At 42.6% G+C, this 24,197-nt stretch overlaps 1 protein-coding gene across 3 annotated transcripts in view; it reads left to right on the forward strand.

Moving 5' to 3' along the window:
- The first annotated feature begins 23,322 nt into the window (after positions 1–23,322).
- The window catches only part of RANBP9 (RAN binding protein 9), a 40,999-nt gene continuing 40,124 nt past the window's right edge, over positions 23,323–24,197 (forward strand). Inside the window, exon 1 of one of the 3 annotated variants that reach the window (XM_064665424.1) lies at positions 23,323–24,153. In XM_064665424.1, the coding sequence (XP_064521494.1) occupies positions 23,685–24,153 (469 nt within the window). In that variant the 5' untranslated portion in view covers positions 23,323–23,684. The remainder of the gene's footprint in view (positions 24,154–24,197) is intronic. The other 2 variants (XM_064665415.1, XM_064665405.1) reach the window with 2 other exon arrangements.

Raw genomic sequence — 24,197 nt, forward strand, 5'->3', positions numbered from 1 at the left:
CTTAGTGGAGGGAAGGAAAGAAATCAACAACCACTAAAACCATTTCTTTCAGTTTATCAAGTTGTCCTTTAATCACTTTTGGACATTTTTTCTTTCTTTTTGGCTGCTAAAAAAATCCAGTTTCCTTGCTAGTTTCTTCAAGTTTACCTAAAAGGGACAGGGTGGAGGGGGAAGAGAGATTGCCCAAGTTTTATGATTTGTATTATAGCCGTTCAAGTAGAAAGGAAGGAAGTATTTAAAAAGGAGTTTCAACAGATTTTACAAGGATTAGTGTTAGCATCACTGATAAAGCAGAAGAAGAGAGACGTGCATGATAAAAGTGGTCAGAAAAAGCTGTGACTGAAGGAGAAAGGAATATAGAAGTTGAATGATGGTAAAAGAGAGAGTCAGGGAAAATATCTAAACAGATGAGAAAATAAGCAAGAATGATTGTACTGACTTCTGTTTGTAATAGGGGGGAAGGGGCAATTATAGATGTCTCCCATTTGGATAGAGTGGAAAAGAAAACGCAGGGAACGTACAGGAGCGCTATGACTTCGAGAGAAAATGTTGCAAATCCTGGGCATGGTCCATCTGCCTTGAGGTAGGACTAGGCCTGATTAGTCCAAGCAACAAGATAGGACAAAAGGAAGGAAAATGCTTATAAAGAGACTAGAGGAATTGGAGTAGCATTTCAAGGGGCTCTTTGGAAGTTCAGCAGCAGCCATGTGAAAGTTGAATTAGCAAAGACACTTACCCAAGAAGACATAGTGGCTAAAATGTAGTACTGGATGGATGAAAAGACCAAGATAAATGTACATGTCACTGATGCAGAATGCTGCCAACGTGACTGGGTACTGATACACAGGGAAAGGCAGAAGAGTGAAAGCCTGCTGAGATTTCCACAGCAAATGGGAATGGAAAAGGAAGACTCAGCTGTCAAAAGGGAGAAGTGAAGAAGGAGTTGTGAAAGCCAAGGAGAGAAAGTGTTGAGAGGAAAGATAAAGTTGGCAGAGAGATGACAGAAGTAAGAGACAGGGATTGGTGAAGATATAAATAAAGGCAACATCATTTAAAGAAGCAGAAGTCACGAGCAATTTCAGTGGTGCAATGAGAGTAGAATGTCAAATATGCAAGACAGAGTAGAAAAGAGGCTTAGAAAAGACTCTCTGTGCATGAGTCTTGGTGAGAGTTGCGCCAAGGAGATGAGGAAATGTTATGATTATTGAGAATAAGAACAGTGTGCACACTACAGGAAAGTTAGTGAAGCCTCTGAAGGACAGGGGGAATGAGAGAAACAAGTGTTAAGACCATGTGGAAGAGAAGTGGTGTGAGTCTTAGAATCTTTAGGAATTGGTTTATGCAGTCTTTCACTGCAAAAAGGGGAAGTCATAGGAGAAAGTTTGCCAGGATGGGTAGGGAAGATATTTTCAGAGGCTTTTCTTTCCACCGTCTGAAACCTGATGGATGTGCATAGATCTTTTAGCATCAAGGCTGGCTTTCAGACAAACCAGCAAGATGGAAGGGAAGAATTAACCATAAGAAAAGAGAATTAAGAGAAAGGAGAGAAAGATTTTGGTTGAGGAATATGGAACTATCTAATTAACCTAGTTGGCATCCATCATCTATTGTTTCCTATAGCATCACCCACTCTCAGTATTCACTGTAAGTCTGTGTAATGGCAAGCAGGATTTGGGTTACTTGACAGACAGGTAGATGTACCTGCTGACTTTTAAGCTTATGCCTGTCTTTCTTTTGTCAAAGATGAGAAGCAGAAAAAGAAAAACCAATTTTGGAAGTCAGGGTCAGAAAAGACGAGCACATAATTTGCATTTTGCTTTATTAGTGTGGACTAACTCAGCAGGCAAAATCTAGCATACTGATAAATGATTTTGTAACCAGAAAAATAGGGTCAGTGGCTGCAAATCATTTTTCCCCGTAAAGTAAATGAGGCACTGCAGGTGGGGGGGCTTGGCGGGGAGTGTCATATTTAATTTCAGTCAGGAAATATGGATGTAGGCTGGACCAAAAAGATTTTAAATATTATACCAAGGAAAAATTCTGTGAAAGAAGAGGTGGGGATAGGCCATGTGGTTATCACATAGTCCTGCTCCTAGGTGGTGCCTGCTGTATTGGGTCCATGTGTTCCCCCACTATGTTTAATCTGAGCAGCTCACAGAGTTGGCTCTATCCTTGGTTTCTTGCACAGAAAACCTCTGCTAGCCCTCTGTAGGAGTGAGACCTTTTGCAGCTTGGCTCCTCTAATCTCCCAAAACATAATTGTTCCTCCCTTTACTCCACGCTTCCCATTAGCTCAAGCACAGCTTTTGTCTCTCCCTTCTTATAGAGTAACACAGTTACTGAGTACAGAGAATCTCTTCATGGCCTTTTGGTTGTGGAAGCAATCAGGCACATGCATTTGAGGGGTACTAGCACCGAACCTGCTTCACTGAGGCAGCTCAAGTAACATACAGTTGTGTGCAAACTAATCAGTATCTATGTGTTATACCTCGCCAGAGGCTTCTGATCTTTTCTGGGGGCTGGGATCAGGGACTTTGAAACTTTCTGCTCTCACCCAAGTCACAGAAAACCTTTTCTTGAGCTGTAAGTTGGATCTCACAGCTGAACCAATGTGCTATGAAAGGAGTGTTGTCTTTTCTGTTCTCCTGCTCAAGCTTTCCTTGCCTCTGAGTGCACCCCCAGCCTGTCAGGCCCACTGTGGGATTAGAAGCTCGTTTCACCTGATCCAATAATTACTTGCTGCCAAAAGGGGTGATCCCACTCCACCTCCTCCCTAGCCGTGTACCCCAGCAGCTTCCCTTTCTGTGGCACTGGAGCTCATCTAGTCTCACAGCAAGGATTTCAAGGGACCCAGTGCAGACAAAAACTAACTCTGCCACAGACCATGAGCAGTATTTTTGCTGGATTGCCTAGATGAACCATCCCACCACAGGATCCCATGAACACAATCTGGGGGAGGTAGGACTGTGCCACTGGTTGTCAGAAAACTGTCAGAGAGGCTTGGCTGCATCATCACGCCATATCCCACAGCATTAAAAAATCCATGCTAGTCCATGCTCCACATTTGAGAAAATTCTTCCATTCCTGACTCCTGGACATCAGGCCAACTTGGCAAGACTGATTGATCCTCCAGCTATCTGACTTTCCAAAATCTCTGCTTTCTCATCTCTGGAAGGCGTATGACAAGGGCCTGGCAGTTTGACTTCTCATCCACCAATACAGTCAGTAAATCAGCAACTTCTTAGCTTAAATCAGAATGCAAAAAATTACACATAGGTACAGATTCCAGATTGTCACAGTCAAGCATGATGAAAAACCTACACATTGACCCAGAGCATGTGTTAATTTGTTTGTTCCTGATTATATTGGCTCTGGTACCAGAACAGGGATAAGCAGATACTGAATGGAGATTAATTTATGTCTATTTTATATTGAGACTGACATATGTTTCAGTTTCCAGCACTATTATTAAAATTAAAATATGTAAAATATGCCATATGTTGTGTTCTGATTTATTGGTGTAAATAAAGTCATATGGTTTAAACCTTTGAAGAAAGTTCCCTTAGAAAATTTTTGTCACTCGCTGCTCTGGCTTGCAGTGACCCTACATTGATATATTTTTTTCTGTGTGTCTTTCTTTTTTCTTTTCCTTCATGCTTTACCAGTTGGCACAGAGCTAAATCCAAATTTCATCAATGTGTTTCCAGGGCTAAACAGACAACTTACCGTCTTTTTACTGTTAATTTTTAATTTTGTGGATCCTGGCTCTGTAACATCAGACAAGAAAAGTGAAAAGCATTGCACACTCTAGTCTTTTGCAATATATTTATAAAATGCGTTAGTATAAATCATGTTACTCAGATCCCACATAGACTCTCAGATAGAAAAATCAGATACAATAGTTGAGAAATGAGAACAACTATTTTACCTTCAAATCTGATAATTAAAAACTAATTTGTGAAACTAAAGGCATTCTATTGTATTGGCTTATATAATAGTGCTATAATACCTGTACCATACAGCGCAACTGCCTCTGTAATTGTTTTGTTTGTTTATTGTCTAGACTTTAAATAATACAACAAAATCTTCTGGGTAAATAAATGTGCGTACAGAAACCATACACTGTTACATAGGTTTCTAAACATAGCACCGTACATTCATTTGGAAAGGAAAATAGACAACTATTCTTTAATCATCACCTTTTAGCTCTGTTTATTTACTTAGAAATATACTCATATCTCTAAAGAAAAGATCCTCCTCCTCTACGAGGAAGTTACGCAATTACTGTGTCCCACAGGAAACCTTGGGCTCTGGGGCCTTCGCAGAATGGCAAAATGGATGTATTTCAGACCAATACAGAAATTTGCTCAGTGACTATTTGCACGCGACTAAATGTGCGGGTTTTTTTAATAGAATGACAGGAATGTTTAAATAGTGGTCTGCAGAGGAATTGCTGCACACCTTTCTGCCTGTGGCCACCTCAGCAGGTGCTAGGTGACTTAAAGTGACTTCTTCTCTTTCTGCTCACCGCAGTAGCACAGACAGCTTTGAATGAATCACAGGATTCCAAGAATTAGCAACAAACTTTGTCACGTGGGCAACCCGCAGCGCAGGAGCTGCCAGAACAAAGTGGTGACTAAGGAGGTTGATGTGATCCCTGGATGTAGAATACCTTCCGTAGGAGTAAAGAGGTGATATTGAAGTAACATTAAGGGAATTATGTGTCTTGTTCTGGTGCCCACGCTTGAGAAAAATTATGTTGACAATTCAGGCTTCACAAAGGAGCAATAAGAGTTTCATGATATCTAAGCAAAGCTGATTTGTTGTAAAAGACTTACAATCAGTCTCTTTAGTTTATTGAAAAGAAGACTAAGAGGGAACCTGATGATGAACAGCAAGCTGTGCAGGTTCTTAACTGCAAGGGGTTCTGTCGTCCTACTGACAAAGACACAGCCACATCCCATGGCAGGAGGTGAAAGCTAGAAATAAACTGGATAGAGTAGTTCAGGGTAAAGATCAATTAATGTCAGCACAGTATTGTTCTTGGATTATATTCTGGTTTAACAGCCACAGGAGCCCTTTTAATTAATATGGCAAAGGTGTCATGAAATGTGTGCATTAATAATTGAGATGATAAGCTGTGTAAATAGGGCCAAATAAAACTTCCCTTCGCAGAACTCAAAAGGGCTGACTGGGACATCTGCATTTGAATAGCTCTTAAGGGGGGATTGTGCAAATCAAGGACTCTTTTGCTGCTACGGACAACTCCAGGAGACACTTCTTATGGCCTTCCCAAAAGCATGATTGTCTTGTATTTGTTCCTGTGCCATCTCTGCCATGTTAGCCTGTAAAACAGTAAGTCATTCATCCTCAAATTCCTCCTCAGTGCTGGATTCAGGGGCCATTCGTGTATTCAGGGAAAAAGACTCCTATGCTTCTCTCCCATTAAAACCAATGAGTTTTCAGGCTGTCGAAAGACAGACACAGAGTTCAGTCTTCCCTGAATGAAGCAAGTAGCCTACTGATTGTGCCTAGGTAAAGAGCCAGTGGGGATCTTTCTTTCATGTCTTTGACTTCACACCAATTTATTTCATGTTGTCTATTTAGATGCTAAGTGCTTTAAAGCACAAATTGTCATTTCTATGGAGGTAGCGTTTAGCACAGCTGAAGCCTGTCTTGATTGGGAGTTCTAGATGCAACTTGAATGCAGATAATAGAAATTTATAATAAGGCTTGAATTAATGCTTAGTCTCCCATGCTGTGTAGTTTGACATCAGTGCTGCTTTATTACTGTGAGCATTTATAAAGCTACAGTCTTTCTGAGAGGACTCATCAAATGCTGTGGTAGGAGGATTTTATGCTTTGTCTCATAGAAAATATTTCTGAACGTCAATTGCTTTTTTTCCATGATCTCGTGCTCAAAGAAGAGCAAAAGAAATCAACATTTGCTAAATAGCAACTAATCTGAATTAGGTAATGACTGAAATAAAATTTAAAAGAAAAAACTTCTAGCATTTATGGGCGGTCACCAGGTCCTTGGTAACTGCCTGCCCTCAGCTCTCTGTACAAAGCTGTTGTTGCTAGCAGGTCCTGGTTGAAATTCAAATCAGTTTCAGCATTGCTGCTGTCTCTTCTAATTGACTCTGTCAATACTTCTAGCTAGTGGGAGGGACAGAGGAGCAAAGCAGGCAGAAAGGACCAAATGATTTCTAACACGTGCGAAGCTATTCAGCAAAATGTTATGCATGTGGGGTACTGACACTGCACAAGCGTTGGGATTCCCTGTGTCCCACCATGGAGCATCCTGTCAGAAAACAGAGACTTTTTTTTTTTGTTAGTGTTTGAAGCATTAGGACCAGACAGCAGTTGAAAACCACAGTTCAGTTGGTGATCGGTGCTGTGCAGCAGCGGAAGCGCATGGAAAAATTCTGGCTGACTCATCTATAATTCATCTGGCGTCCCAGGGAACGTGTGTACTGGAGTGGGATCCCTGGCACTCCTGCAAGGGAGAGGCCTGGCTTCCTCGGCAAGACGTGGGCAGCAATTGGCCCTCTTTCACCCAGGTAACCTGGCAGTGCTCAGGCTGGCTGCAGGGCCATCCCACTGCCTCTGAGAGAGACTGGTGTCCCTGTGCAGCACAGGGCTGGGGAGTGTAGCCCTGGGAGACTTGGCGCTTCATAATGATGCTGCTGTGGGGAAGAGTCACTGAAGGACCTGGCTCCACACCCTGGGATAACACATGCAATGATTTGATGAATCCATCCCAGTCTCTTCAGTATTCAGACCTTCATACCTCTGTGTGTGTGAGGTAGACTCTGCTTGGAGTGACTCTGCTCTTGGTGTACAACCTCCTGCTGGGCTGGATTTCCGAGTGCTTCTGGCAGAGGTGTTATTAAACCTTAATGATCTGTTCACAGAGAACCCAAAAGGTAGGCAGCTGCAACCCAGGGCAAAGTAGTTTTTAAGCCTGACCTTCAGCTTGGAGGTAGCTAAGCAACATATTCCATATTGAGGAATTTCAGCCACATGATGAGGTTATTTTAAAGGTATGACTGGCCTGAAGAGACAAGTAGAAAATCTTGAGAGCTGTTTGAAAGAAAAACAGAAGAAACAGGATGATCATCAGAGACTGTGATTTGCAGTTGTGTGCAGTAGCCTAAATGCAGTGGAGTTTGCAAGATAATCTCATGGAAAACTATGGTGATAAGCATGAGGAAAAAATTAAAAACAGGAGAGACAAATGAAAGTAGATGTTAATTACTTTATCCATGCATTTCTTCTACTGGCGAGGGCTGAAGGAGCTAACTCCTCTGGGACTGACTGCTTCCACTGATTTTCTGAAGGGGTGAATGAAGTTGAGAGTACTCAAAATACCAAAGCTACAAAATAAGCTTGTGGGAAACCTATCAAACATTAGTCCTGGGACTGTGTGGTCATTCACATGGCATAGGCAGAGCAAAGAGCTGAAGTGCATGTGTACATAGTAGTTTGCAAACACAAGGGCCTGGGGATGTCAGCTGGGTTGTGGATGCCCCAAGGCACCTGTAGATCAAGAGGGCTGTATGCCATAATGCCTGCTGCAGTGGTTAACTTCCACCTGAATGCTCCATTGGTGAGAGCATGGAAAAACTTGATGAAACAAGATTCAGAACTCATTAGCTAGTACACACAAGTCAAACCCATCAGTTACATTCAGGGTCTGCAAATATATATCTATTCTACTTTCAGAAACTGTGTTTCAGGAAATTATCTTTCCAGGGCTGTAGCTCTTGTTGCTACTCTTGATCATTTAAAAAAAAAAAAAAAAAAAAGAAAAGACATGACATAGAGACATAATCTAGAAAATGTGACGTTATAATAATAAAAATTTTGCCTGGCCAAAGCAAAGTTCCTTTACCACATGCTTCCATATTTATTTTCTTGTCTTAAATCTAATTACTTCACAGTATTTCAATTTGTTATATGTAGTTTCATTTCATGTTCTGCCATTGTTCCCGAGAGTACTCTCCATTGCACAATTCTCTGTATTATTTATTCTGAGGCAGCTTCTAGGATAAAGAATTAGTCCTGGGATTTATCCACAGTTTTGACACTGACCAGCTGGGTGACTTCTGGCCAAGTCACTGCATCTCTTCATCACTGTTTTCCCAGGAGTAAGAGTGGGGTAATAACCCTTTCTGAAAGCACATGGAGTTCTGCAGATGAAATGCTATATAGTTTATAATCTCTGTTTACAGCAATGATTTCACTGATGTAGCAGACTTATGTACACAATTTTCTTTCATTTTGTTTTGTTTTTAACAGATGAAAACTCGAAGACCAGCACCTGTCAAAGTGCTTATTAACATACAACAGAACTGACAAAAACAGACGATTGCTGAGTGTTTCTTTTCCTCAGCCTGCTTAAAACAGGCACAACAGTAATAGAGACAAGCTTTTAAATTAGACGTTTGTGACCTATTTGGAACATGTACAATCAGTGCAGACTTTGCTCATTGTTTTGGACTTTTTTCTTAAGATGGTGAGGGGAACAAATGCAACCTTTCTTATACCTGTAACTATGTGCACCCTTGGCTCAGCCAGGCAGGGATGCTGCTTAAATTGCAGCAGCACCAGGACATAATAGGGAAGAGCTGCTTAAATTTGAAAGCTTCTCTGTGACACTTACTTTTCAGTCCTGCCTGAGAGTTCACTGAAGTCCACATAGAAGTTGTGTCAACTTAGGAAAGTTTCCTGTAGTCTCTCTGCTCCTTCAAAAAAGTACCCAGAAGCCAGATTAAATCCATCTTACAGTGACTTTCATGTCCTCAGACAGAGTCTCTAAAGAGATGCAAGCACAGCAGCCAAGTAATTTGGCTAGAGATGCATCAGTTAATTTTAAAAGATGTTTCCTCTCTTGCCCTTTTGTGTGACTCTCTCTTTAAATAAGTCAATTAGTACTAAATACATTTTCTTACAAAGCATCAACTACTGGAAAGGTTCTTTATAACACGTATAATCACGATACTGTAATAGTCTTATATAGCAATCAGGGTATCTTATCTCCAAAGTTCACATTTGGAGTTCAACCGTGTATCAAAAAAAACCATCCTCCTGAAGGGGGATATTAGTCAGATTCCTACTGGCTTGCCTTTTGTCTGTTACCTCATCTTTATTTCCTCAATTACACACTGCATAGTTCAAACATTGCGTGCCCCTTCATAGCAAACATCTCCATTCCTCTTTGGATATGGGGCCCTGGCTTTGATACCTAATACGCCGTGCACCAATGTGAAGCTTGATTTACCAGTGAGAATCCACAAGAGAGATTGGAGGACCAGGACTAGGACTGTTGTTTTGGAGCTGGTGGTCAAAGATTTTTTCAGTATTAGAGTCGATGCTTTGTCCATCATCTGAGCCCTAGTAAAAAAAGGCAAAATTGTGCAGTGCCTAATATTTTGATGTTTATTTTAAGTGTATCATCTTGCAGTGCCAAAGTCAAGTCACGCATCTGTTTATTTTGTAACTAAAGCACCGTTGGTTAAATTATTTTCCCTACAACTTCATAACTGTGGGAGGAAAACATGTAAGTGGAGTGGAATTGTGCACCACAACAATGAATGTAACTCTCATTTAAGGTACGTGATACAAGAGAGAGGAATCAAACTGGAGCCAGCTGAGGACATCTCTTCTACCAGGTACTCAATTTCCTCTAGGAGTATTTTATTCAACCCTTGAAATCTAGTTGGAATATTTCTTCCAGTAGAGCTGCACCTGTAGTGTATGCAGGGTGCAGACATTTTACCACAGTCAAATCATATGCAGCTTGGTTACACTTTGTTGTGTCCTTGGCAGCACAGAAGGAGCATGATATAGTGAATTTCTTTCATGTACGTGTTTGTAAAAGGCACAGTACTGGATGTTTGACATCACTGAGGAGCCAAAACCAATGTACTGTGGTAATGACCTTCAGGATGTGGAAGAGAATGTTCTATCACTTAATGATGAGTAAATAAATAGAATAGCAATTCTGGCCTTGTTAATTTAACAATGTCTTTAAATTCAATACAGCAGTAGACACTTAGCCCCTTCCTACCACACTTTTAAAGTTCTGCACTAAACATTGGAGGCTAGATATTATACCTGTACAGTATGTCCTTTCTTCTCAGTTAAAAATTAAAGGTCGTTCTTGTACAGACACAGAAACTATAAAGAGTTTTGATAAAATGCAGGGCTAATTCTCATGGTATACAGCTCTTCTTCCTCTTCTCATCTTCCCCTGCTTTTAGGATCCATACTAAAAGCAAGAAGAGTTATTCTTCATGTAGCATCAACATCCATCTTCAGCATATCTCCTGAAAAGATGTTGCTGGATATGTAATCAGCAGCATTCATTTCTTCAGAAATGCAGAGAACCCTTGGTTGCCAAAATCAGAAAGTATAAGCTCAGATAACTATCACTTGCACTTCTTGCTGGCCAATTTTTAACTGCTGCTTTCACACACATTTATTTCCAGCGGTTCATTAATGAGGAATGGTCAGTTTCTTGTTACACTGGGGGCATGGCCTAAGCTTTTCCTGCACTGTTGCTCCAACAATGTTTGCTGGTTTTGTTTTACAGTTCACATTAATCCTGCCTGAGCCAATTCCAAGCTGTAAGCACATACCTGACCAAGGAACATTTAAAAGATTTGTGGGGCTGCATTTATATTCTCTGTGAGTAGACATGGTTCCTTTTCCTGTATTTTTCACTCTGATTCAATATTTCTGTACATTAGACTGTGCCACTTTAATCATGGATTGTGCTTCCATTTAAGTTGATAGAGAACTTGTATTAGAAGTTTGAAAGAGAAGTTGCTGCCTTCTCTACTATTAATAGTATTACTGCTTTATATAACTTCATGATTCCCATACAGTAGATAAATTATAACAGACAAATAAGCATCTCTGCCCACAAGGAACTTTTACTTCTGCATAAAAAGAGCTGAAAAGATACAGAGCAGAAAAGTTCAATGCAGAAAACAGACTGAGGTTTGGAGGGCAGAGAGAAAATGCTGCAAAGAAGTAGTAAGTCTTCAAAAGGTCAAATCTTATTCTAGAGATGAGGCACAGTCAACAGAATTAGGGCCAGCATTAGTGTCTCATAATACATACAGTAATTCCTGGATGAGCGGCGAAAATTGGGAAGAAGAGGCTACTTTTCTTATGAAATGTTTAATTTTGTCAGTGTATTTCCTCTTGCCCAAGCTTTGTCTCACCTCTTTCTATGAGCCAAGGTTGACATGTCACTGAGTCACATCTCAGCTGCATTACATCTTCAGCATTTTTGCCAATGGTACCTCCTGTTCTCCTTGCTCAGGCACAAAGCTCAGGCAGAGAAGTGGGAGAGTGAGCTAGCCCATATCCACTGCTGCTTTTTCTGCTGGGTCACATGTGCTGGGCTGGTCTACTCACACAGCTTGTCTTTGTGCTGACCAGGCTGCTTGATGGCACCTCATATGGGACTTACAGGGGCCAGGTAAAGACCCTTGTGTTGAATTACATCAAATAAAGGAATACATGTTGCAGGCAGAGGACTTGGAGAAAAAAAACACAGTTTGAACAATATGCTGTCTCTAGAAACCAAATACGTACTAAGAGAAATCACTAAAAGCAAACAACTCCCCTCCCCCAAAATAAACTATTTAAAACAGCATTGATTAAAATTTCCTATACAGTGAGTTTAAAGTAAGTATCTCATGCTTGTAAAAATATTGTAAGACGTTATAAAGGTTTCAAAGTCAAGCACCCATAACATTTAGAAACATGTTAATTTGGATGAAGCTTTGCAGCTTTAATTCTGAGTGCACTTGCATCCTGGTAGTCTTAATTTGTATGATCACATGTAACTTATTAAAGAACACAGAATGCTTGATTAAGCCAGAACTGGTTCATCTGTTTTTGTCAAATGAACTGGAATGGAAGGATGTCTCCAGGTACCTGCCTTTCTCCATTAACTGCTGACAGAGCTGAGGTGAGAAGTTAGGTGAGATACTTCAGGCACTGGTCAGTGAAGTGATTCATGTTTCTGGTACTGACACAGAGCACTCTTACTGAACATGCTGGATTTATTCCCAGTAAAGCTCACCACCAGCTGATCCATGACCAGCGCAAGCCTTTGGACAGAGAGAAATTGTAGTGCTCGACGTTTTCTGGTGCGCTTCTACAGCGTGTCACTCAATGGCTAAGAGGCCTGGATGACCCAGGAACCTTATGTCAATCAGAACCGAAACATGTCTCTCTCTGCACCAGTTTGTACCTTCCTGCAGTATGGCAACAACTTCTGAAAATGCATTTTCGGGTTCTTCAGAGTCTCAAATGAACTTCATTATTTTTTAATTAGCATGGACCCTAAGTTAAAAGTCGAGGCTGGTTGTTGCATCAGACAAGAAAAATCTAACTTAATTAACCTAAGGATAGCATTTTCATATGGGATTTGCATTGCTCTCACTAATGAGCTGGTTCTTCACGATGTTGGTTAGTGTTAGAGGGAATGACCTTCTCCACAACATACAACCTCCTACAGACTGCACTTTCACAAGGGTTAGTTCAGAGCATGGAATAAATGCTACTGGTCATATGAATTTAATATGGCACTTCAGTAAACTTGCGAGTTGCTAGAACTGTGCTCTCAGAAAGTCCAGCAACTCACTGCAAGGCCTAATACAAAAGGAGGTGTTTGCATTCACAGAGCTTAGTCAAAGTTGCTTGGCACGTCAACAATGTAACATATTCACTAGAAGAAGTAAGGACTCTCTAACATAATGACACAATATATTCACTGGAAGACATGCAGAATCTCTAACAAGCAAGTTTAGAACTCCTAGTCACAGACCATTAAAGTTAAGTAAACCACTTGTTTATCAAAACCTTCCTTTAATTACCAAGAACAAGCCAAGTGTGAAAAATCCATGACAACACTGAATTGTTAGTTTTACTGCAAACTTTATATTTTAAAATAAATTCCTCTCTACCATGAGACTTAACTTACTAAGAGTTGGGAGTATAGACAGCATCTGCCTATTAACAAGCATTATTATACATTAATTGCCTTAAGAAACAGAAAGGTGAACTGAAGTTAGCAATATACAATGGGAGAGCGTTTTGAGATGGAAAAGATTTGCACGCCACACTTTTCCTCAACCTTTCTCAAAATATACCGAATATATTAAATATGAGGAGACCCATATATACTGTTTGCTTCTCTACAAAGCTGTAACACAGAGAAGGATGCTGTCAGGTCAAATTAGGTGTTGCTGATTTTCATTATTTCATTGCAAATCCTTCAATATGCTGGGGGTTTTGTGTTGTTGGTTTAGTTTTTTGGGTTTTTTTAAGCTGTCAAAGTCAAGAGACTGCAGTAAGAATCCCAGCTTTCATATTTTTTTAAGCAAGTTTTTAATTTTTCTGTATGTCAAAGCTCGTAAATATGAAAGGAAGGTCTCCTAAAAGTTCATAAAACAGATGGTAAATAACCAACCACCTACCCATCCTCTCTAAATGCCTTATTTTTAAGAAACTGGGCTTTTAAGCCAGATTCATTTGTGGGTGGGCATTGACTCATGAGTTTTGAACACTTACTGTGGCAATGCAAATCTGAATCAAAACTTATATTTTATGCTTCCAAAAGCATGAAAAAATTTTAAAGCAACAGAAATGCTTGTATTTCCATTTAATTTTCAGACTATCCAAATTAAACATGTATTTGCCTGTCATTGGCATTGTTACTAGTCAAAACACAGGAGAAAGCTCTTAGTGTCTCCGTCACAGGAGGTTTAATGAAGAGTTTAAGCAAGTGCCTGTAAGGAATGCTCATGCGACAGCAGGTCCAGCCATGGTGGCGAGAGGAGGTCAGATAATCTCTCAGTCTTTCTCAGCATTTGAATCTTAGAAAGGAAAACTGACTTTATTATTGACATGCTTCCAAGGGAAGCAGTACCATGCAGCTGTAACAAATCAGTGATGAGACTGTGGCTTTTGTATACTGAAGATTTTTATATCATGCTCCACAGCATCCTTACACAGGTAAATTCATAAGGTAAGCTAAAAGAAATTGTCAAGTAGATAAGATTCAGGTATTTTTAAGCTGGTTAAATGATATTGTTGATGACAGAGGTTAGTATAGGTACGGCTTGGCAAACAACAATAATTGCTGATCATCATCATCATCATAATATGTACTAGAACAGGAAGCTACTCTTCCTCCAAGCCTCTGAGCATATACATTGCAATCATGACAGCATACATAATGGCAAGTTAATCTTAAAAACAATCACCTGCAAAATCATGACCTTGTTTGAAATATTTTAATTGCTTTGTCATGCAAGTATTCTCCAAGGTTACTATGACTAAAGTCAGAAAAATATTTTGCATTTTGTCAGACAATATGCTCTGTAGACATATGTTTTTATACTCTCAAAATAAAAGGAGGCAACTGTGTGTACATCCTACAGGCTTCTTGTATATTTAATGTATTCCATAAATCATAACATAATGATCAGTCATGCACAATAAAATACTACAATCTAACAAGGGCAGCAGATTTTCAGGATTTCAGCAGATATTCAGAATTCGATGTTAACTTGTTTCCCTGGAACAGATGTGAAAGAGGAAAACTACAGATTGATAGTAGGACTGGGAAGAGCTACAATAACTAAAAATTATTAGAACTCTGTGTTTTGACCTGACAATTTCACACTGCTAAAGTCCGTTTTAAACCTACTTTTGCTACTAAGATTAACACGTGGAGCATTTGAATTTGTGTGACAGATGCAGAGATGAAAAAACTAGTTTCTCATAAATAAGCATCTATTTTACTGAAGAGCCAAGGGAGTTAAAGAAAAAAGCATGACAAAACTCTATCTGCATGCAATTCCTGGAGCCTTACTCATCTCACTTCCTTATTCTTCTTTTTGGCCTCCTTTCCCTTAGGGCCCTCCCACCTCTATAAACACCATAACAATAATTATTGCGTCAGTGGAGACTTAAACATTCTTGACATCCTAACATCTAACAAGTACAGGACATTTCACAAAGGCCTAGCCTGGCTTTCAAGAAGTGGGTCAGCTTGACACATCCCATGTGTTTCTGAAAGCCTGCAGTCTTTGAGCTTGCTCATCTATGGTAATGGGCACCCTACCAATGCACGGACTGGAAACAAAACACTGCCTGGTTTGCCAGGGGAGCTTTAAAATGTTTACCAAAAGCGCATAACTTTTAAATTTCCATCCTAAACATCATACAGAGGATGTCTTATGGTGCCTGGTCACAGGGCAGTTTCCAAACGCGGCAGCTTTGTGACCTACCTGCCCCCTGTTAGCTAAAAGGGTGCTGGAACTCTTCCAGCCACGTGCAGGAGTCAGGCTGCTGATGCGCCCAGCCAGGGTAAGAGAAAAGGGAACGCAGAGTGTTTCCATCCATTAGTCCAAGAAGGCTGCGTGGTGAGCTCTTCTTTCATTTCATCTTTTCTTGTCCTTCAGCCTCACTTCACTTGGTTACATACCGCAATAGGATTTTTTAGTCCTGGCTGATCTGGCCAAACAAACTCTTTTCCTGTAGAAATTTTGGCCACCGTGGTTTTTTTTAGTCACTCTTCAATAATTTTTCTTATATTTCAACATTTAAATCATGCCAATTTGCTTCCACCCTCGGCAGAAATTCACGATGACTCAGAAATGGATCTTGACCCACTAACTGGGAATCACTTCTCTAATAGTGCTGTGGTTTGATATCTGTTTTCAAGAAGAGAATAAATCAATGTGTCTCATCATATTTTCTATCCTGCCCCCACATATATTTGTGTTGCGAATAAAACAGATTCTATTCAGCTTGGAGGGCATTTTATTTCTGTGCATATTTTGACATTTAATTAGCATACGATGCTTGTACAGTAGCCCAGGCAGTAGAGACTATAAAATCTTCTGTTTATGATCTATCCCAATGAACAGATTTTCACTTTTCCTTAAATTGCCTTTTAATATTAAAAAAAAATCTCAACTCTATGCACCAGAAAATGATCAAAAATAATTGTTCTTCAATGTATTAAGAGGATATGGTAAAGAGCTATGAATAGTAACTTTGGAAGAAAAGCATGAAGTTAACTATGAATAAAACTCTCTAAACTCAATAACAAAATGCAAAGAATTTTTTTTAATGGACTGTAGAGATTAAATTTCATAAGATTTCGTACAAAGAGTGAATCATACTTCTATAAAACTTGGTTTGCCTGTAGATCACAGTGCTCATGTACAGATCAGAAAGGTAAAACAGAATAAAGAGAACAAGCCTGTTCCCAACTGTCCATACATGCTGGTGTTCAACTACCAAAACCATATATATAGATTTATATCTATATCTATATCTCTCCCTACATATTGTTATATATATAAATACCACAACTAAAGCATTGGCAAACAAGTGAGATTTCTAATCGTTCTTGCTCTAAGATAGCACACATATAGCTGACTCATACAACAAAATTATTTTCATTAGCAGATTGCTCAGCTTTATAAAAGCAGGAGCACTGTGTGGTGTGTGAGCAGCAATATAGTTATACAGTAAATTGCAACCGGATAACCATTTGATTCAACCAAGCTGATGATTGCCTATAATTCATATATGATTCATTTTGGCAAGTCTTCCATTTGTCAGTTCATCAAGTCTATCCTATATATAAGCAATTAAATTAGCAGGGGAAAAAATAGACTAAATAGCAAAGGGCTCAGCAAAAAAAAATCCTCCAGGTAGTTTGAAGAGATCTATCCTTCATACTGGTGAAATATCATCGCCTACTTCTTAGTAGCTTTCTTTTCTTAGGAGCAGAAATTCAGCTCAAGAGGCACAACAATAAATAACACACTGCTGATTTCCAAGCAGCTTCTTGAAGCAGGGAAAATTAATTCCAAAACAGTTACAAAGAAACTATGCATTGGAAAAACTTAACTGGGAGAAGTACTAAACAAAGAACAGCAAACAGTTACCATCATTACAAACGGGAGATATTAAATTTCAGAGAAGTAACTGGAAAGTTGTCAGGCTGGCAGCCATAGAACACACATTAAATTCATGTGTAACTAGGAGGATTTGTCCCACGGAGGGGACAAAAGACACACACAGAAATAAACTCCCAAAGAGAATCCTGCCTCTGTTTCTTGTTGACAGACAGAATGCTATCGGCATCACTGGCACAGATGGCCATAGCCCACTTACTCACTCTTAATGAAAACACAGAGAGCAGCCAACACGGGATCCAGGAGCTAAATTAACCTCTGCAACTTTGGGGCCATGCACAACGCTCACTTGTGAGAAGAAGATGGGCTTGTGCAGTTGGGAGAGCTTCATTCTTATTGATACTGCCTATAAGGTGTCAGTTGGGGGTTGCTCTCCCCTCTCCTCTGGCTCTGGGTTCCCCAAGGAGAGCGATGGGCATGACAGCAATGAGCTGATGCCCATGCAGCTCACCTGCCTAGAGGACTGGATTGATGGTGTGATCATCTGCACACACTTTAAAACCTACGTATGACACATTGACTCACTATTAATATGCTCAACAAGAGGCTAAATAAATACCCTCAGTGTCTGGAATACTTGCATTGCATTTTATTTGGTTGAAATGGTCACCAAAAAGTAAACATAGATAAAACCCATGCATACAGAAGAGAATGTCTGCGTATGAAATTGGGCCTAACAAGGCTTGTCTGCAAAGCAAAATAATTTCTTGTTGATCCATCCACTGAAATTCTTCGAGAGTGTAAAAAAAACCCACTCAAAAAACCCAAAGGGATTTTAGTGGGATAGTTAATGTTTTACAGTGGTTCAAAAGGCCTCTGACTAAATTCCTAAGCCAGAGACAACTCAAGCATCTAAGGAATCACTGGGCAAAAAGAAAAGTACTATCACGGCTCAAAAACTGGGAGATGAAAAACAAAGAGCAGAATTCAACTGCGAGTTTCTGCAATGGAGGAAGGTTAAGGACAGCTTTCTTCAGAGCTCCGTAGCAAGTCTCATATTGCTGCTGTATTTACCACTGATCTAGAAAGAGGGCTGTATTGTGAGATGGCAACATTTGCAGCTGTCATAATTATTTCAGCTAAGCAAGACAAGAGGGGACTGTGATGATGAGGAAGTCCTAACAAAACAGAATGGATCATGTAATGGTGAATTAAGTTCAATGTTGAAAATGGAAAACGACGCACATTAGGGAGGAACATGAGTACTGCTTCTAAATCTGACAAGCTCCAATTCATTTACATCATCCAGAAAATAGAAACTGGGCCTTTATGTCAATATCTATGTGCTATCTCTAATCCTTCAGAAGCTGTAGTCAGAAAATAATAGAAGGCAAGAGGAATAAATAACATACTGGTGAATATCAAGTGTTAGAATACCTCTACAAAACCTCTGGCATAGTGTACAGTATAAGCCTTACTCAAAAAAAGTGATGTGAATGTGTCTGTCTGGGGGTATGTTTGGGGGAAAAGATTTCTATAAAAATCAGTGTTTTGTTACACTTGGATTATTTATTCTTGGAACGTGGTAAAAGATGGGATAAAATCAACCAGAGTAGTGAAGTAGGGAATAATGTCAAGAAGTAAGCACAGAAACACCTGCTCTCCTGTCTTACTGTACAAGAAATAGGAACTTTGTGGTGGCAATCTCGAAATGGGTGATATGAAGTCTTTTGGCACAAATGCTAAAAGTGAGCCATGACTCAGGAAGTGGATATGGCAGAAAATTTATTGAAATGCAAGAAAGAGTTAAGACACATCTACACTTACAAACATAATGAATATATTTCCCAATGCCTATAGTTGGCAAATACTGTATTTTTTTAAAAAAATTAAATCATTAAGCATCATGGTTTACAACAACCTCTAGACACTAGAAAGCAAACTTACATATAGTGGGAGATAGCCTACCAGTGCCAGGGTAATTGATTCTCAGGCACAATTTAGAATGTGTTTTGACATCCATCCTAGGCACTTCTACTCCTGTATAATTTGCAGCTCCCTTTGATAGGGTATTTTTAGATAACTGCATTTTGTCCAGCCATAGATGCTACTAGTCATCACGGAGCAGCGACAGGATATTGTGGTAACTATAGGTGAGAAGTGTTTAGCTTCATACAAGCCTTTGTGAGTGTCACACCTGCATTACCTCACCCACCATTTCACACAGGTGAAGCATAATTAACCTTCTCTACTTCCTGCTTCTGTATTTATTCTCCAACATGTTGACAGCTGGAAATGGGTTTGTGAAGCGCCCAACACTTCAGGTTCACAGAAGCACAGAATCATTAGGGTTGGAAGGGACCTCTGGAGATCATCTAGTTCAACCTCCCCGTCAAGGCAGGGTAACCGACAGCAGGTAACACAGGAACACATCCAGGTGGCTTTGAATGTCTCCAGAGCGGGAGATTCCACAACTTCCCTGGGCAGCCTGTTCCAATGCTGTGCTACTCTCAATGTAAAGAAGTTCTTCCTCACGTTGAGGTGAAACTTCTTGTTTCGTTTATGGCCATTGCTCCAGGAACACTGTACTGCTCCTCCTGCCCTTGTCAGCTGAGTCATTCCCAAGCTTTCCTGCCTCTGGGGAACGCTCTCAGTGGCACTTCTCCTTACCCTTATGTGAGACTGGACTTAAGGTGTGGGCAGCAGAGGTGTGTCGCACCTGTCAGAGGTGGCACCTCCCAGGTGCTACACTGGCCCGTTGACATCTGTTTTCCCCATCACCATCACCAATGGTGGCAGAGTCCATCATGACACCTCCTTCTCCTTCAATTCTTCTCCAGTGTAATGTTTCAACCTGCCCCCAAAGGCAGGGTAACTGATGTTCTTAGGATGATTAGAGTGAAACAACACCGTATGACTGAGATGTATATATATATATACACACATATATATGTGGATAGGCTTGAAAATCATTCTATAGATCCTTCTGAAACACTTCGGTAACATATTAAAAATAGCATCCTGCAGTCCTCTGAAGAATCCTTAGGGTTATCCTTCAAGAAGAACAAAAACTGGTTTGATGAAAACAATCAAGAGATCCAGGAATTGTCGAGGAAGAAGAGAACTGCTCACCAAGCACACCTTGCACTGCCATCCTGTCATGTAAGAAAAGCAGCCTTTCATCTTGCATGCAGCAAGCTCCAACAGAAACTCCGTGACATCCAGAACAAGTGGTGGATCAATCTAGCAGAAAAAATTCAATTATGCGCAGATACGGGTGATTACAGAGGATTCTACGAGGCCTTGAAAACAGCATGCGGGCCTACATACCAGGTCCAAAGCCCTCTACTCAGAGTAGATGGGCAAACGCTTCTGACAGATAAAACCTCCATTCTGAATCAATGGTCTGAACATTTTCAGACTCTTCAGTACCAACCGTGTAGATCAAGACTCCGCAATTCAGTACATTACACAACAACCGGTGAAGAATGAATTAGATATTGCCCCTACTATGGGACAAAATCTTAAGGCCATACCGTAGGTGAAAACTGGCAAGGCAGCTGGGGTTGATGAAATTCCACCTGAAGTCTGGAAACATGGGGGCCAAGCACTCCATGCTAAATTTCACGAGTTTGTGGTGCGCAGTTGGGAACTAGGCGAACTACCATCAGACCTAGGTGATGCAGTCATCATCACTTTGTATAAGAAAAAAGGAGATAAATCAGACTGTTCAAATTACTGTGGTATTGCTCTGCTCTCCATTGCCAGCAAAATCCTGGCAAGAATACTTTTGAACAGACTAATACCCACTATAGCAGGAGGAATTCTACCTGAAAGCCAATGTGGTTTCAGAGCCAACAGGAGTACCACAGCCATGGTATTTGTCCTCAGACAACTGCAAGAGAAGTGTAGGGAACAGAACAAAGGTCTCTGTGTAACCTTTGTTGATCTTACCAAGGCTTTCAATACTGTGAGCAGAAAAGGTCTATGGCAGATTTTGGAACACTTAGGTTGTCCCTCCAAGTTCCTTAAAATGATCATCTCACTCCATGAGGATCAGCACGGCCAAATCAGACATGGCGATGCACTTTCTGAGCCCTTTCTAATAACTAATGGTGTGAAACAAGGCTGTGTTCTTGCACCAACCCTATTCACGATCTTTTTCAGCATGATGCTCCAAAGGGCCACGGCAGACCTTGATGAAGAAGATGGTATCTACATTCAATATCGTACTGATGGAAGCCTTTTCAACCTAAGGCGACTGAAGGCCCATACTAAGACTGTAAGCCATCTTGTCCATGAACTGCTTTATGCTGACACCGTCGCCCTCGTTGCCCACACAGAAGTAGCTCTGCAGCACTTAACATCCTGCTTTGCAGAGGCTGCTGAGCTTTTTGGGCTGGAAGTCAGCTTAAAGAAGACAGAAGTTCTCTATCAACCTGCACCTCAGGAAGTCTTCCATCATCCCCATATCACCATTGGCAAATCAGAGCTCAAATCAGTTCGGCAGTTTAATTACCTAGGCAGCCTCGTCTCCTCAGATGGTAAGATTGATGGAGAGATAGACAACAGGTTAGCAAAGGCATATAGTGCTTTTGGAAAACTCCATAAAAGAATTTGGCAAAATAAACACCTGAAGAAAAGTACAAAGATCAGTGTTTACAGAGCCATTGTGCTGTCTACTCTTTTATATGGATCCAAATCATGGGTCATTTACCGCCATCACCTTAGACTCTTAGAACGCTTCCATCAACGCTGTCTCCGTACAATTCTAAACATCCACTGGTCAGATTATGTGACCAATACGTCTGCTTTAGAACAGGCAGCAGTTATGAGTATTGAGGCCATGTTGCTGAGAACACAGCTGCGTTGGGCAGGACACATCTCAAGGATGAAGGACCACCACCTCCCTAAGATCTTGCTTTATGGTGAACTTGCCAGCGGCTGCCGCAAGAGAGGAGCCCTGAAGAGAAGATACAAGGACTCCCTGAAACAACATCTCAGCCTTGGCCATATTGATCAACATAATTGGTCTACTCTGGCCTCCAATCAGGAGGTCTGGAGACATACAATTCATAACGCTGCTGTTTCCTTTGAGAACACACGCAGGATCACTCTCGAGGAGAAAAGACAATGCAGAAAGAATCGTGTCCTGCTGACACCACCTAAAGAGTCCTTCTGCTACACTTTTTGCAACCGGACTTGTCTGTCTCGCATTGGCCTTTTTAGCCACCAGTGCGCTTATAGCAAATGTGGGTAGAGCCCTTCCCAAATCTTCGTTCACAAAGCCTAGCCATGATGATGATGATAATGTATGCGGAGTTTACATTCTTGCAAGAATTGTAGCTCAATCTGCCACTGCTTGTTGGTCATGCCAGCTGTTATAAGCCCAGGTCATACAGGGCTGGGAAAGGTCAGCACTATAGCTGTTTAATTTCATCAGGAGTAGACGGTCCCCATTTGACTCACCCCAGGTGGTTATTCCATTTGAATTGGTCATTAACCCACTGAGGGTTAGTGTCTTTCTCTCCATTAGCCCTCTGAGGGTCAGCTTGACTTTCTCCTGGAGAAAACCTTTCAAGAGGTCTGGGTTACACCAGAAAAACTTTTAATGGGTCTGATGCTCCCAGGTCAATTCCAAGAGGAAAAACATTATCATTATAATCTCCTGACCTGTGACAGGACTTGAGGAAATGGCATGAAGCTGAGTCAAGGGAAGTTTATGTTGGATATTGGGAAAAGGTTTTTCACCCAGAGAGTAGTTGGGCACTGGATCAGGCTCTCTAGGGAAGTGGTCACAACACCAAGCCTGACAGAGTTAAAAAAACGTTTGGACAATGCTCTCGGGCACATGGTGTGATTCTTGGGGTGGCCTGTCCAGGACCAGGACTTCGACTTAGTGATCCTGATGGGCCCCTTCCAACTCGGCATATTCTATGATTCCACAATAATTCCATAACGAGGGGACAGTCCCCATTTGACTGGCCCTCGGGGGTAACACCCTTCAGCAGCCCACCGAGTGCCAATGTCCTTTTCCCCACTACCCCAGGGGGGTCAGTCTGACTTTCTCCTGGAGAAAACCTCGCGACAGGTCTGGGTCACGTCAGAAGACCCTAAGACAGCTTTGGACCACACCGATGACTTCACTACGACCCGATCTGTGAGGCCAACTCAACCCTTCACTCACTCCCCCTCTCCTCCCTCTCCCTCCCCTCTCCCTTCCCTCAGTGCCTCGCGCCCGCCGAGGGGCGGAGGCCCCGCCTCCTGGCCCCGCCCCATCGCGCGCGCGGGGGGGCGGGGCCAGGCCGCGGGCTCAGCTGACTCGGGGGCGCGCTGGGGGCCGGACGGAGCGTGTGCGCGCCGGGCGCGCCCCCGACCGGAGGAGGGGCGGGGGGACGGAGGCAGCCCCGCCGCTCGTTCCCCATCCGCCTGCCGCTTCCGCCTGCCGCCGCCGCCGCTCTTCTCGCCTCTCCCCCGGCCCCGCCGCGCCCCGCGACGCCCCTCGCTCCCTCCCATCGGGCATCTCCACCGGCTGCCGTCATCGCCAACCCCTCCCCGCCCCCCGTCTTCCTCCGAGGCGCCCCGGTTGTGGGGGTGACCCGCGCTCCGCAGCGCCCCGGGCCTGCCCGTCGCTCCGCCCCCGGGCCCGTCCGGTGACAGTCGCGACCGCCGCGGGAGGTGGCGGCGGAGGAGCAGCAGGAGGAGGCCGGAGCCGGGATGTCCGGGCAACAGCAGCAGCAACAGCCGCCGCCGCCGCCGCAGCTCCCCTTGGCGGCCGCCGTGCCCCCGCCGGCGCCGGGGATCCCCCCCTCGGCCGCCGCCAGCCCCGGCCCCGCTCCGGCCGCCGCGCTCCTGCTCCACCCGCCGCCGCCGCCGCCTCCGGCCACCGCGGCGCCGCCGCCACCCGCCACCGCCGCCGGGAGCGGCGGCGGCCCCGCGGGCGCGGGGGGCGGCGGGGCCGGCGCGGCGCTGGGCCTGCCGGTGGGCAGCGGCACCAGCGCCCCGGCGCCCTTCCCGCACGGGGACCCGGCCCTGAACGAGCAGGAGAAGGAGCTGAAGCGGCGGCTGAAGAGGCTCTACCCGGCCGTAGACGAGCAGGAGACGCCGCTGCCCCGCTCCTGGAGCCCGAAGGACAAATTCAGTTACATCGGCCTCTCGCAGAACAACCTGCGGGTGCACTACAAAGGTGAGGACGGGCGGCCCGGGCTGCCGCGACACCCCCTGTCTGTG

This window comes from Pseudopipra pipra, chromosome 1, assembly GCF_036250125.1.
Source record: "Pseudopipra pipra isolate bDixPip1 chromosome 1, bDixPip1.hap1, whole genome shotgun sequence".
NCBI lineage: Eukaryota > Metazoa > Chordata > Aves > Passeriformes > Pipridae > Pseudopipra > Pseudopipra pipra.